This window comes from Hippocampus guttulatus, chromosome 1 (assembly GCF_054856545.1).
Source record: "Hippocampus guttulatus isolate MCC_2025c chromosome 1, RoL_Hgut_1.0, whole genome shotgun sequence".
Lineage (NCBI taxonomy): Eukaryota > Metazoa > Chordata > Actinopteri > Syngnathiformes > Syngnathidae > Hippocampus > Hippocampus guttulatus.
The window spans coordinates 3,073,071-3,086,609 of NC_141261.1; the positions used below are offsets into that span (position 1 = coordinate 3,073,071).

Sequence of the window (13,539 nt, forward strand, 5' to 3'; positions counted from 1 at the left end):
AAAAGGCGCTTATAAATGAAATGTATTATTATTATAAAGGCAATGGTATTTTTGATATATTTTTCACTCCACTAGAATATTCAAATGCCATGCAAACGTGCAAACAAACATAAAGTAAAGGAAACAACACTGCAAACAAAGCAGAATTAAATCAAGCACGCTGGGTTTGCTGCTTCAAGGAATAAATCAAAAGTGCATCTCAAACAAATCTTTCTGCATAGTCAACACTTTGTAAACAATTAACCTGTGGAAGGCACAACGGTCCGTGGAGGTTTAGCAGCAGCAGCTGAGTGTTTAGCTGAGCTGTTTTTCAATTTCTTCAACATTCAATGTGTCAAGTTTTGGGATTCGCCTGTCTGGGGGATTAAAAAGAGACAAAAGAAAAAGGTCAACATCTGTATGTTTACTTCTCTTTAAATTGGTGGGCGCGGTGAATGAGAAGTACCAAAATGCATCTCGATTTGTCGAATGACATCCATGCCGTACTCGCTGTCCACCATATTGATGGCGAAGCCGCGCCTTCCAAAACGTCCTGTGCGGCCAATCCGGTGAAGGTACGTGTCGTTATCGGCGTTGCCACCCATGTCCACAGGGAGGTCAAAGTTGACCACCAGGGACACTTGTTCCACGTCGATGCCTCGTGACAAAACAACACAGGCAGAATTTTGAAGCACTTTGAAAATTTGATTAGCGAACAATATATTCCGTTCATTGCGTTAAAATTCGTTTGTTGCCGTCTGGTGACTATTTTATTTAAATCTTTGGACACCGAGACATTTCTGTCTTTACAAATCATCACATTTGAGTTGCAATGTCTATGTCATTCTTTGACAATGTGAAGCGTCTGCGTCAGGCATCTGGACACTTGTGTATTGGTGTCAACCCTCTGCTCCAAAAGTACTGCAACGGTCAGTGAGCATTTAATTTAATTTTTTGCTGTAGATTGAAATCTTTTGGATTTTACTTCAAAGGATGAGTATAAAGACAATAAAGCCACATTAGCCATTTCCTGGATCAAATACACAATTTAGAGGAAGGCTGTATTGTTCCTTGAACGGGGGATAATCAACCAAATGTTCTGTTTACAACCACAGCACCACATCCCAAGGGCAAAGGTTGCACTTTGTCCTCCTTTAGTGCTCATTTTGTCTCTTCTACAATTTGCCAACAGAGCCAGCCTCTCCTTTATTTCCAGTCTCCCTGTCAACCGTACTTGATCCTTTCAGAGTCTCTCAGTTTTAAGCGTCCAATTTATCATGTCTAGATTAATACTCTGCTTCCCATTTCTTTTTTCATTATTTTCTGTTGGGGACAAAATAGAAGTTGACCAGCATCCCTGAGCAAACTATACATCCGTCCATCCATTTTCAACTCCGCATATCCTGTACAGGGTCGCAGGGGGAGGGTGCTGGAGCCTATCCTAGCCGACTTTGGGCGGAAGGCCGACTACACTCTGAAGTGGTCGCCAGTCAGTCGCAGAACACATTTAGAGATCCCACGCACTACACCATCAGTGAGAGCCAGCAAACTATCCATCAAACGTTAGTCTAACCCCCCCTAAAAATTACAACGCAGTTTGGCACTGGACTTCTGCCTCTTACCCCTGGAACAAACGTTTGTGGTGACAAGGACCTTCTCCTTGCCATCTCGAAAGCGTTCAATGATGCTAGCTCTCTGCATCACGGTTAATTCCCCACTCAGCAGCGCCACACTGTGGCCTTCCTTGGTCAGGTTAGCAGTGAGCCAAGATGCCATTTCACGGGTCTGCAAGAGGAGAAATCACATTCAAAATAAGTTAAACTCTTTTCATCTTCCAATGTTTACCATTTACTCATCCTTTTAATCGGATCTAAAAATATCTCACCAGTGATGGGACATTGTGATATTCTCAGAACTTTTCAGAGGTAAGAATTTGAAAATGTAAACACTGCACGAGATTTACAGAAACAGATTTGTTGCATCCTAATGTTTATCTGTTTGCCAATTATTCTTTAACATTAATTATTAATAACATTTTTTTCAGAAGTGTGTATCAAACATGTCACCCTTTAGAATAATCTGTGTGTGTGTGTGAAACAAGCTTTTGATGCCTTATTTGTAGGCAGCAATCCTCTTTTTACTGGTTCCTAATCAAGGACAGTAAATGCACGACTACACTGCACTTAGCTACACTTGTTTTGTCACGACTTACATGGCAGAAAACCATGGCCTGTGCCACAGTCATACTCCCGTAGAGGTCACACAGAATTGTGAACTTGTCCTCCTTGCTCTTGCAGAGGACATAGAACTGCTTTATGGTGTCCAGAGTCTCCTCCTCGCGTCGCAGTCGGATGATGTTGGGCTCGGGAACTATCATCTTTGCAAATCTCCACACTGCTTCCTCAAAGGTTGCAGAGAAGAAGAGCATCTGGCATTCTTTTGTTAGATGCCTGCATTAGCACGAGGAGGCAGAAAAAACCCCCCATAATTTCAAAACTTTCTGTAAAGGGTTCATGTACAGTATGTACATTTTCCAAGGTTTAACTCAAGCACTCCCATCACCGGTGCTGAATTGGGCCCATATTTACATACATATTATCACTGTCAAATGAAAACCAAGCATGTCCTAATTAAGTCAAGTTAAATAATGTTTTCTTCTCCACGCATTTCTCTTTGTAGAATGGGGAATGAAGCAACATCCAATGCTCCTACCACATGGTGGGTTCTTCTAAGAGCAAACCTTTTTCAAAATATCTGAACAGAAAACATGACTGGCATGCCAAAGAGTTCACGGTCTGTCTCATCAGACCAGACATTTGATGGAGGTCACTGCCCTCACTGCGATCTTCGAAGCAGCTGATTTTTTTTCTGTACCCTTTACCACATTTGTGCCTTGAGACCATCCTATCTTGTCTCAGTCTAAAGACAACTGTTTTGACCAGAGGTGGGCAAACTACGACCCGCGGGCCAAATCCGGCCAGTTGGTCTTTTTAATCCGGCCCGCCGAAGGTTGGTACACAATTAAGGTTCGATGTCAACGACTGCATTCATTTCATTTGGACTTGTAATGACAGGCACTTCAACGCTAGGGGGCACAGTTACTTGAAGTTGCAGAGCATAGGGAGAAAGGGGGAGACGATACGGAAGCCCGCAGTAGCGCCAAGTCAAGCAAATCCCGTTCGATACGACGGAATAATGTACTCTTAAAGTCTGAAAAACGTGCCAAAAAATGCAAAATACTGCTTTTTAAATAAAGAAATCCAATTAATATTATGTCGAATTTAGTTCACCCTTTTGGTCCGGCCCTCCATAATATTTTCTGGTTCTCATGTGGCCCTCTGCAAAAAATAATTGCCCACCCCTGGTTTTGACTATTTATCTATTTATAGGGCTAAGATGCTCCTAACCTGTGGATGCGGATGCTCTGGTCTCGATGACCTTGAGTTGCGATCATGACGTCAGCCTCATCCAGCACAAACATGGTTATTTTTTTGGGTTCGATGACTTTAAACTTGTTGCACCAGTCCAGGATGGTGCCCGGTGTTCCCACAACGATGTGCTCCTGTAACAGCCTGCCTCGCTCCACTGGGCAAAAAAACAAGTGACAAGGCCAACTCCTGGACTTGAAACGTACAGCAGAGAGACTCTGACGTGACCTCGACTTTCTCACCTTTGTTGCCTCTGATGCCGTACGCCAGTTTGATGTCAGGGCAGAATTTGCCCATCTGCTCCATCACCTGACCGATCTGGAGGGCAAGCTCATATGTAGGCGCGATACAAAGAGCCTAGGGAGGGAGAAAAAAAAAACCTCACTTAGCATACACAGTCAAAAAATGAACACAGCAGCAGGTCACGTAGCTTACCTGAGTCCACTTGTGGGCGGGGTTCACGTGGCTGAGCATGGCCAGAGAAAAGGCGGCAGTTTTACCTGTGCCTGACTGTGACTGGGCAATCAGATTCTGAGGTCTGCATTTAAAGAAATTGAAAAGAAATCAAGTGTTATTTAAAATGTAAAACAATGTCTGTCCAAATACAAACGCATGTTTGGTGATGTAAAAATGAACCGGGATCCTTCGTCAGTGTATAACATTATGGTCTGAGCCTTTTATAAGATAACCTTTATTCAGCAAATTTACTTTGAGAGTCACTGTATTTCCTTGTTGAGGCTGCTAGATTTACTTAACTGCAGAGTGTACGGTGCACTTATTTGAACAAAAGAATCTATTCAAGATTTGATCATCCTTTTAAATCTCAGTTCCTATTATGTACTGCAGTTTGAGACCGAATGAATCATTCCTTGCGCAAAATTTCCCAACCTTCACAAAGACAGGCACTACAGATAAAACGATATAAAAATGTCATTATCGAGATCAAATGGATCACAATCATTGGGATCATCCTGTTATTGTAAGATGTAAAATAAGGTTGCTAGTCAGTTTTGAATAATTTATCAACTTATCAAACATTTATGTCCAAAAGTAACAAAAGTACAAAAGTTACGGATTGTGTAATTTTTCCAATGTCAGTGTCATGTTTGACGCTAACAGCTGAACCGCTATTATTTTGCACTTCAATTTATTTTGAACAAACACTCAAACGAAGAGAGTTGTCAGTTTTATTTTGCACTCTTGTTCATTTATTACAAACGAATCCTAAATCATAGTAAGTAATATGTGGTTTGTTTTCAACTTAAATTCTCTATTGCAGAGTGACTGTTCTGTCTTTTGTCAGAAATGTATGAATGGTCTTTAAAATGATCTGTCTGGTTCAATACAAGTTTGAAGTTTAAACGGCATACAGTAAAAGTGTAAAAAGAGACTCACGGCTGTGCCAGCATCATAGGTAGAGCCTTCTCCTGGATCATGGAAGGCCTGTTGAAGCCCATGTTATAGACCCCTTTCAACAGCTCGGGTTTCCTATTTATGGAAGAAAAAAAATATATATTTACAAATCCAAAATTACAATCTCACCAGGAAAGCAGTGGTGTGCTGAATGATGGTTTGTACTTGTTATGCATTTGAAGATGTTTTTTTTTGGGGGGGGGGGGGGGGGATCTATCTATTGCTGGCTGGGAGAAAAAAAAATCACATTTCAACCATTACTGTCTTCAAGCCAAAACATTTTGTCAATACTACTTTGGCAAAATCTGTTGGCATTTTAGTTTGAAGGAAGTACTGTACTTAAAATGAGTTGCACAGTTTCGTTTAGACACAAGTAGTGCTATGCCGCCATCTTGTGACATCGATCGTCAATTACAAACCGTAATTACTTTTTCTATTTTTGGCATGGCATGGCTCAAACACTCACAATTTACTACTAGTCAAACGTGTAATTCCGCTTTCCTGTGATTTGTTAGTTTTCCACAACGCTTGTCCTCATGAGGGTCTTGGCTGTGCTGGAGCCTATCCCGTTTTACTTTTGGGTGGGAGGCCCGCCTCCCACCCAAAAGTAAAAAGCACACCCTTTACTGGTGCCAATGATGGCATAATATATAAATAGATTTTTTAAGTAAATTAAATTAACGATTGAAAGTATTTTTTGGGTGGCATTGTGTTGACATGCAATAGTGTATGATAGCAATATGTTACAAGACCAACTTGAATGATGCAGTGCGGTAACTTAAACAAGCTTTTAAAAATATATATTTCTGATAAAGTGAATAGGTATAGGCGGCACGGTGGATGACTGGTGAGCGTGTCGGCCTCGCAGTGCAGAACTGCAGAGTATGATTCCGGCTCCAGCCTTCCTGTGTGGGGTTTGCATGTTCTCCTCATGCCTGCGTGGGTTTTCTCTGGGTACTCCGGTTTCCTCCCACAATCCCAAAACATGCGTGGCAGGTTAATGGAACACTCTAAATTGTCCCTAGATGCGAGTGTGAGTGGAGATGGTTGTTCATCTATGTCCGCCCTGCAATTGACTGGCAACCAGTTCAGGGTGTACCCCGCCTACTGCCCGGAGACAGCGTGCCTGCGACCCTTGTGAGGATAAGCGCCTTAGAAAATGGATGGATGGATGTATGATTAGGTATACGAGAGGATTCTGCCTGACAATGATCCATATTTTGTATGACATTTTTGAGTGGTGGTTTGACATGAGAATTTTGTAACGAAAAATACAGCAGGTGTTTTGCTCTTTTTTTCCAATACATGTGTTTAGATGTGTGATGGGCTGAAATTGAGTTTATCCTTTGTTTAAAATAAGAAAGAAAGACAGAAAAAAAGGAAAAAGCTATGGTAGTTATGTGGACCTAAACTCACAGGCGCAGCTCCTCGAAGGTCTTGACGGAGAACAGCGGGGAGGTGGGGTCTCGCTGCAGGACCTCCACCTCATGTCTACTGCTCACAAGAGCCCGGCGGATACATTTGTTCAGTAAGGACGCCTCAGCTGGGTCCACTTTATCTCCTTCCAATTTTCCACGTTGTCCACTCATGCCCGTCTCGAGATATCCTGTGCAGCCGCCAGAGTTAAAAAAATGCCGTTAGTTAATGAATAAATAGATTGGAAACGGGGATATTTCGTTACACCTTTGGTGATCCATGAAAGATTAGTTCGGCCCATCTTCGTTGTGGGCTCAAACTGGTGACAAAAAGATGAAATTGTATTTTACGAAAGTGCTATCCAAACTTTAGCTAGCTCTCATCCAGGACGGTTAGCCACCCCCAAAATCACCTGCACGCACGCGGAGTTGGTCTCCTGGATGTCTGCCTCCAGCGCCCACGAGTCCTTGAACATTTTACAATAATTAGCTCCAACTTCCTGATGCTATAAGCCGGAACGTTTCAGCAAAAGTTTGGAGGTTGGTGTGGCCTGATGTCCGGTGCAGTGAGGTGACAAATAATTAGTGCTGACGAGAAACGAGCGCAACGTGCCAGGCCAAACAACTAAACTGGTGACTCCACTGTGACCGTGATGCCTCTACTGACATCCGGGGATTTACTGTAATATGTGGAACTCTGAGTGTGGGCTGTTTGGTATGGCGGACCAAAAGTGACAAAATTAAACAAATTACTTCATCAATAATTTTTTCATGTATCATAGACATAGAGTATTAATGTACTTCAGTGTTCTTTTAGCTACAAATTTAATTATATGTGTTAATTATTTCAGTATCTATGTATATACAGGTATGTATGTATGTATGTATGTGCATGTGCCTTTCAATGTGTATTTATTTAAAATATTTTTATTTCGATATTATTTCCGTGTTAAATTATTTAATAGGTTAGTCTGGGCACTCATGTCCCTTTCGCATCATGAAAGGTTTTATCTATCATTCTCTTTCGTGAGTTAATCACAGACATTTTAGGAGCCATGGATTTTTCATGAGTTTTATGTGGGAGGCAATAGCAATTACAATTTAGACCTCACAGAAAATGTAGCCGGAGGAATATTGAACCCTGAGCATTTGACTTTGAATGCAGAGGGATTATGGAAGTTCTGGACGTCTTGGGACTTCACGCTCGGTTTGATGAACATTTTGACCAAATATTATCTGCAAATTTAGAGGATGTTCTCCAGAACTTCTCCTGTACTACACCAGAACACACACAGACCACTGGCTTTTTGACTTTATCCACGTCTGTTCCAGAGCAGTGGTTCCCAACCACCTTCCATGGAACATTTGGCAGCACAGACAAATTGAAGAAAAAAAAAAGTTTAAAAAAAATTGTAGCATCCTTGAAAACATACAAAATCATTTGATTACTTTTCAGTATTGAGCATGATAAATTCGGCCTGATTCAACCAGGCAATTTGGATTTTAACTTTACTTTAAAGTTGGTGTCATGCAAATTACTCCGTTTATGTCAATACCATACCTAAACAATACTATCAATACTGTGTACCTTTGTCCTCCTCAAAATCATTTGATCTTTAATTTAGGATGGGAAGTTTTACCTCTAAAACCACTCCGATTGTGTCTGAAACGATAACATTTTATTGTGGGAACAAGCTTAACTGATGAATTACATTTCTTTCTCATGAATAAGCTACTATACACATAGTCACATACTAAATTAGTTCGAGAAAAAAATTGTAGAAAACATTTTTACTCCATATTGAATTTCCCTGAATAAATTAAAATCATTATTATAAATCAAATCACATTGTGTCCCAATGATCCCTTAATGCCCCTGGCAGGGTTACCTATGCCAAACAGGTCCCAGATGAGGTACCAGGCAAAGCATGGTTCATATGACGCCTTATGACAAATAAAAATATTGAATCACGTTTTCTCTCGTCCAAACGCGGGTCACTGGGTCTCCCTTTTGTAGCCAGAACAGGAGGTGGGGCTCGTTGGCAAGCGCCGGGCCTGCACCCATGGGGCTCAGCTGGCCTCAGTCCAAAAGGACAATGCAGGTCCCCTTTCGCATTGGCTCACAATAAAGTGGTCGCTACCTGTTGTGACGGCAATCCATTGGCAGAAACCAGCTATAAGGGCTGCCGTTAAGATGAAAAGAGTCCTATCAGGCCTTTTTGGCCTTTGGGATGAGTTTAGTGAGGCCATGGAAAAAGACATCCGGAAGGCTTCGAGGAAATTCTGGTCCATCATTTGGCGTCTTAGGAGGAGAAAACACTGCGCTATTAACACTGTTTATAGTGGAGATGGGGCTCTGCTGACCTTGACTTAGGACATTGTGAGTTGGTGGGGAGATTACTTCAAAAGACCTCCTCAATTCAGGACATGCCGGAGAGACTACATGTCCCGGCTGGCCTGGGAAGACCTTGGGATTGTCCTGAAAAAGCTGGATGAAGTAAAATCTGTAAAAGCTGTTGCCCCTGTGTCCCAAGTCGAGATAAACGGATGAATGAAGAAAATGGATAGATGGAAAAATCTCATTAATATTAGAATACACGTACACATTAATTTAAGGGTTGAGGTTTAATTAAAAAACTCTGTGCCTATTATACACTGTCTGGTGCACTGGTGTCTAGTCTAGTCTGTACAATGCAGCTAAGCCTGCTGGTAAAAAAAAAATGGATGAGTGAGTGTTTGTCAGACTCGCACAAGGGGGTAAACAAGTTTGTGTGTGTGTGTGTGTGTGTGTGTGTGTGTGTGTGTGTGTGTGTGCGCGCGCATATATTTATTATTAGTATGTGTGACAGCGTAAGGGAGGAGGGGTGGGTACTGATTCTTATTGGTCACAGGTTAATCCAGTTTGGGGTGGATGCACACGCACACACGCAGACAAACGCACACAAATAGCAAATGAGTGTATAAACACACTCTTATTGCCATGGTAGCCTTGCAAGAAAACAGATGCATCAAACGACGTGATAACAAAACACCAAGCCAGCCAAACACCCACGCAACATTTGAAACACTAAAACCATCCTGAGAGAGGAGGAAAGGGGTCCTTAGAGGTGATGATGGGATGCAAACCTTTTCCCAACTGACCTAGTCTTTCTTTAAACTGACCAGACGTCCTCTTTTTTTCCGTGTTTTGTTTTTAGAGCCTATGGTAAACATCAGGGATTTCTTGGCCACAGACTTCAAGGGTCTCTGTTCGTGCGTAGCGCAAAGGTCAGTCTAACTTTGCGCATGGGTGGAGTTTTCTTTCTTTTGGCATTTTCAAATCCTTTTCAACCTCTATTCAATTGAATATACAGGGATCCCTCGCCACTTCGCACTCCAAGTTTTGCGGCTTCAGTTTTTTGCGGTTTTTTTTCCCTTTTCTCCAAAATCTATTTAAAAAAATACCGGCATACTGTATAACGGCACCCATAGTATGAAAAGACGCGTTGGTTCATGTTGAAAGAAGAACTGACATGACTGATAGGCTTTGTGCATGCCGGCTCAAATTGGTTCCCGGCATTGACCAATGACAGCACGAGTGGATTTATCCTGAGAGCTGATTGGCTCCGTATCATCACCAGTCTGTCAACTGTCTCGCATACTGTATCTTAAGATAAGATAACCTTTATTTGTCCCACACTGGGGAAATTTGCAGTCTACAGCAGCAAAATTAATTTTAAAATTAGTTAAGTTGCACCCCAACCTTTTGCTGTCACCAAAGCAACGCGTTCTGGGTATGTGGGAGCATGCTCGTCCTTCCACGCAGATGGCACCGTCAACACATCACAAGAAAGCCATGACACTGACAGCTCAGGCGAAGGCTGAAGTGACAGCCAAAACTGTCAGCGTGGTAAGTTTTTTTCTTCACCAAAAAAAAATAAAAATAAAAATCAGACCATTGTCTGATAAAAAAAGAAACCTAAAAACTTTTTCAACTAATAAGAAGACAGGATGAATGTCACATCGCTACCCATCACTATGTTTTTCTCCAATTTAAAAACCTCAGCTACACCGTCAGCGCCTCCAGCCTACGAGTAAAGTGAGATGTTTGACGCAAAGTGTGTTGTGCTCTGACGAGTCAACATTTCAATTTAATTTGGGAAATAATGTAGGTTGAGTCTTCCAGGCCAAAGAAGAATGGAATTGGAGGTTTTAATTACGGTAAAACTTCATGCTCAGCCCCACTCCACACCAAGACGTTTCCCTCCAGCCTCCATCCAATGCCCCCACCCCACGCCCCATGATTACTCTTCTCATTGATACAACATATGAGGAAAAACTGAATGAGTGGCTTGTGCATGCTTTGAGCATAAGGAGAAAGATGCTTTGCAGGTTTGGTTTCCCTCTTCTCTCTCTCTCTCTCTCTCTCTCTCTCTCTCTCTCTCTCTCTCTCTCTCTCTCTCTCTCTCTCTCTCTCTCTCTCTCTCTCTCTCTCTCAGGAGCACTGTGAGAAGGAGGAGAGCATTTTTTGAACCACATGTTGCTGTGCTTGATGTGAAGTGCTGCAGCAGCCTTCTTTTTCTCTTGCAAGCTGGCTTGATTCTGCCCCCCACCTGTAGCAACAGTCCTCTTCCTCGCTGCTCGCGGAACGCAAACACAAAGCTGACAGAGCGTGGTCGGCGAGGAGGGAAGATCTCTTTCATCATAAGTGGACTTGTGAGTCAGAGAGCTCCTCAGTGCAGGCTCGTTGACACAGATGAAAGGTAAGACTATGGCTGGCCCCATCCGACTTTGAATGAACGTATATGTGCAGTCTCTCTCTCTCTCTCTCTCTCTCTCTCTCTCTCTCTCTCTCTCTTTTCATTTATGTAGAATAATGTAGAAAAGGTCAGGGAGATGATTAAAGGTGGTCTGTCGTAGATCTTGATGCTCTTGATGCCGCAGCCATCATCCAGCTGCCTTTCAACCGGTGGTTACCACAGCAGCGGCGTGCTGTTTTGACACTGATGAGTTTAGAGCGCTGTGACGATACTGATGTAAAAGCCCGAGAGTTGTGGGGTTTTGAGGGAGGCGAGTGAGTCATGTGAGCAAGGAGGGGGTCTACAGGTACCAAAATACTAAAGACCAGAAAGTGAGAAGATTGCAAAGAGACTTCCCTGAAGGAGCATCGAAAGACACATTGCTTATAAGCTTGTTATCTTTTATGGTGTTTTTGTGCATGGCAGTTATTTCTTGCCAGTCGGTATCTCAGTGCTGGTCATTATGCTGCTCAAACTCATCCTAACAGTGACACTGCCTCTACAGGTCAGGATAGATCAATAGAGGCCAACAATAGTAGGCCTATATATCAACCTGTCACATCATGAGATCATTTGCACAATCTATTGAACGCCAATACGATAGTTGTACAAACAAGTGCTTTAGCCTTTACCAAGACAATCATGTTTAGATTTGATTGACACTGTTTAGAGAGCTGTAGTTATTTAACAATGGCGTACAGACTGAGGGCAAAGCCGCCATAGGCATTGAAGAAAAAAATTGTTTATGTCCGTGGTGGCTATCGTGAGTGACCCCCGCTCTGATAGATGCCGTTCCTCTATTAAGGCAGATGACGTCATCTATTTGAAGGAATAAATGCAGAACCCCCCCCCCCCCCCCCGATCCTCTGCCCCCCCACACACGCGCATATCCCTAAATACCAGATAATGCAATTGGGTGTCTGCAATTACCTCTACCTGTCTGTGTCATGATAAGACCACACTTGTTTGCAAAGAAGATATGGTAGCTGTTCAGATGACATTTGCAGTAAGTTCTGCTTGCTGTATGCACCTTGGGAAAAAGCTGCTCCAATTTCAAAAATAATTAAGGATTAGAAAAAGGAAAAGAATGATTTGTTGAAGAGCAGAGCTTCTCTCTGGTGCGGGAAAAATGAAGACATTTCCGAGGAGCTGGATTGAAAGTTTTAAAGAGTGAATTTATTCAATGTGTACTGAATTAATAAAGTCTTAATACACCATAGAACAGTATGCGGTACGTTATTTTTGATAATATGTATTACAATCCATCCATCCATTCATGGCCCTGGTTCCCCCGGCAGCTTTGTTTCACTTTAACGTATACGAGGTAGAAAATATTAGAGACCGCTTCAAATATTTGCAGCCATTTCTTACACTTGCAAGGAATTCCTGCACCCCAAAATAGCGTATAATTTTATTGTTAAATATGAGCATTGTTTGATAATCAATCATGTTTAATGTCCATCACTTTGAGTGGACACATGAGAGCAAATCACTCAATAGTCATCTGGATGACCTCTGCAAGAAGTGCTTTTAATCCAGTCGATGCGAGACTTGCCTCGGCTGCGTAGATGTCTTCTATTGTGGCTTTAAAGACAAGAGGCTGCTGGCTCACTTTCAGTCAGCCTGCGGTCGAGCAAACTGAGCCGTCTCTATGGAAATGGCTTTCGTCATAAGTTCCCATCAAGCCCTGTGATGGAGCTCTGTTGTGTGCACGCCCTGGATTGCAGGTGCAGGAAGCAACATGAGCAATGATGGGGCAAGCGCAAGAGCCATGTGGGATTTTATTGATTCATTTCCATAATTGGGAACGCTGCCTATTTGCGCACATAATTTTCTCTCTCTCACATAAAACAGATTGTTGGCTATCCTCTCTTGTTGTATCATTGGAGTGGGTTTTTTTTAGTTTACAACATTCAATGCCTTTACTGCGATGCACTATAGTGACCAGTCTCGAATAAATAAGCGGATACAATTCCACAAAGCCTGACGATAATAGGATAATTTCTCTCCACATATTTTGAACTCATGTTTTAATGAGTTGTGACAGAGAAGATGTTGCTCAACTGTCAATAGCTGATGAGACATGTTGTTCTTTTTTTTTTAAGACCGCAATCTAGTTCAGATTGAATCCACTGTGCCTCTGCCGATGAAACCAATGCAGGCACTCGATTTTGCCTCACTGACTTTATCCACAATTTCACATGATCATCAGTTAATATCACATTATATCCATCCGTAGTTGAAACAAATAATACAAGAAGAACAATTGAATTTTTACACCCGTGAAAAGTGACATCAAGTTTTAATGCTTTTTAACTATCATTTATTTTTCCAGTACCGTACTTCCAATAGGAAGATTTAAAAAAATCCATAAAAAAACATCAGAGGTGCACCTGCGTCCCCAAAGGGATTCCGATCGACCCCCAGAGGTTCCACTGCATCCTCTTGTCACCTAGCCGGAACAGAAGGAGTTGTCATGTAATGATTGTTTCTCTCTATCATGTAAACACTCCTAACGGCAGTGCC

The 13,539-nt window shown here is 42.2% G+C and overlaps 1 protein-coding gene across 2 annotated transcripts; it reads right to left on the reverse strand.

The window, feature by feature from the left end:
* Positions 1 to 67: 67 nt before the first annotated feature.
* ddx19a (DEAD-box helicase 19a) lies at positions 68 to 6,858 on the reverse strand. 2 transcript variants are annotated; one of them, XM_086129913.1, is made up of 11 exons: positions 6,649 to 6,858; positions 6,504 to 6,555; positions 6,237 to 6,426; positions 4,803 to 4,895; positions 3,843 to 3,945; positions 3,650 to 3,764; positions 3,387 to 3,564; positions 2,192 to 2,429; positions 1,602 to 1,764; positions 446 to 637; positions 68 to 356 (listed from the first exon to the last, which is right to left on the reverse strand). In XM_086129913.1, exons 1-11 carry the CDS (start codon positions 6,709 to 6,711, stop codon positions 295 to 297), a joined length of 1,449 nt encoding a protein of 482 aa, XP_085986039.1. In that variant the 5' UTR covers positions 6,712 to 6,858; the 3' UTR covers positions 68 to 294. The 2 variants fall into 2 exon arrangements, with proteins under 2 accessions (XP_085986039.1, XP_085986029.1); XM_086129903.1 differs by having other exon boundaries at positions 6,637 to 6,858.
* Positions 6,859 to 13,539: the final 6,681 nt, after the last annotated feature.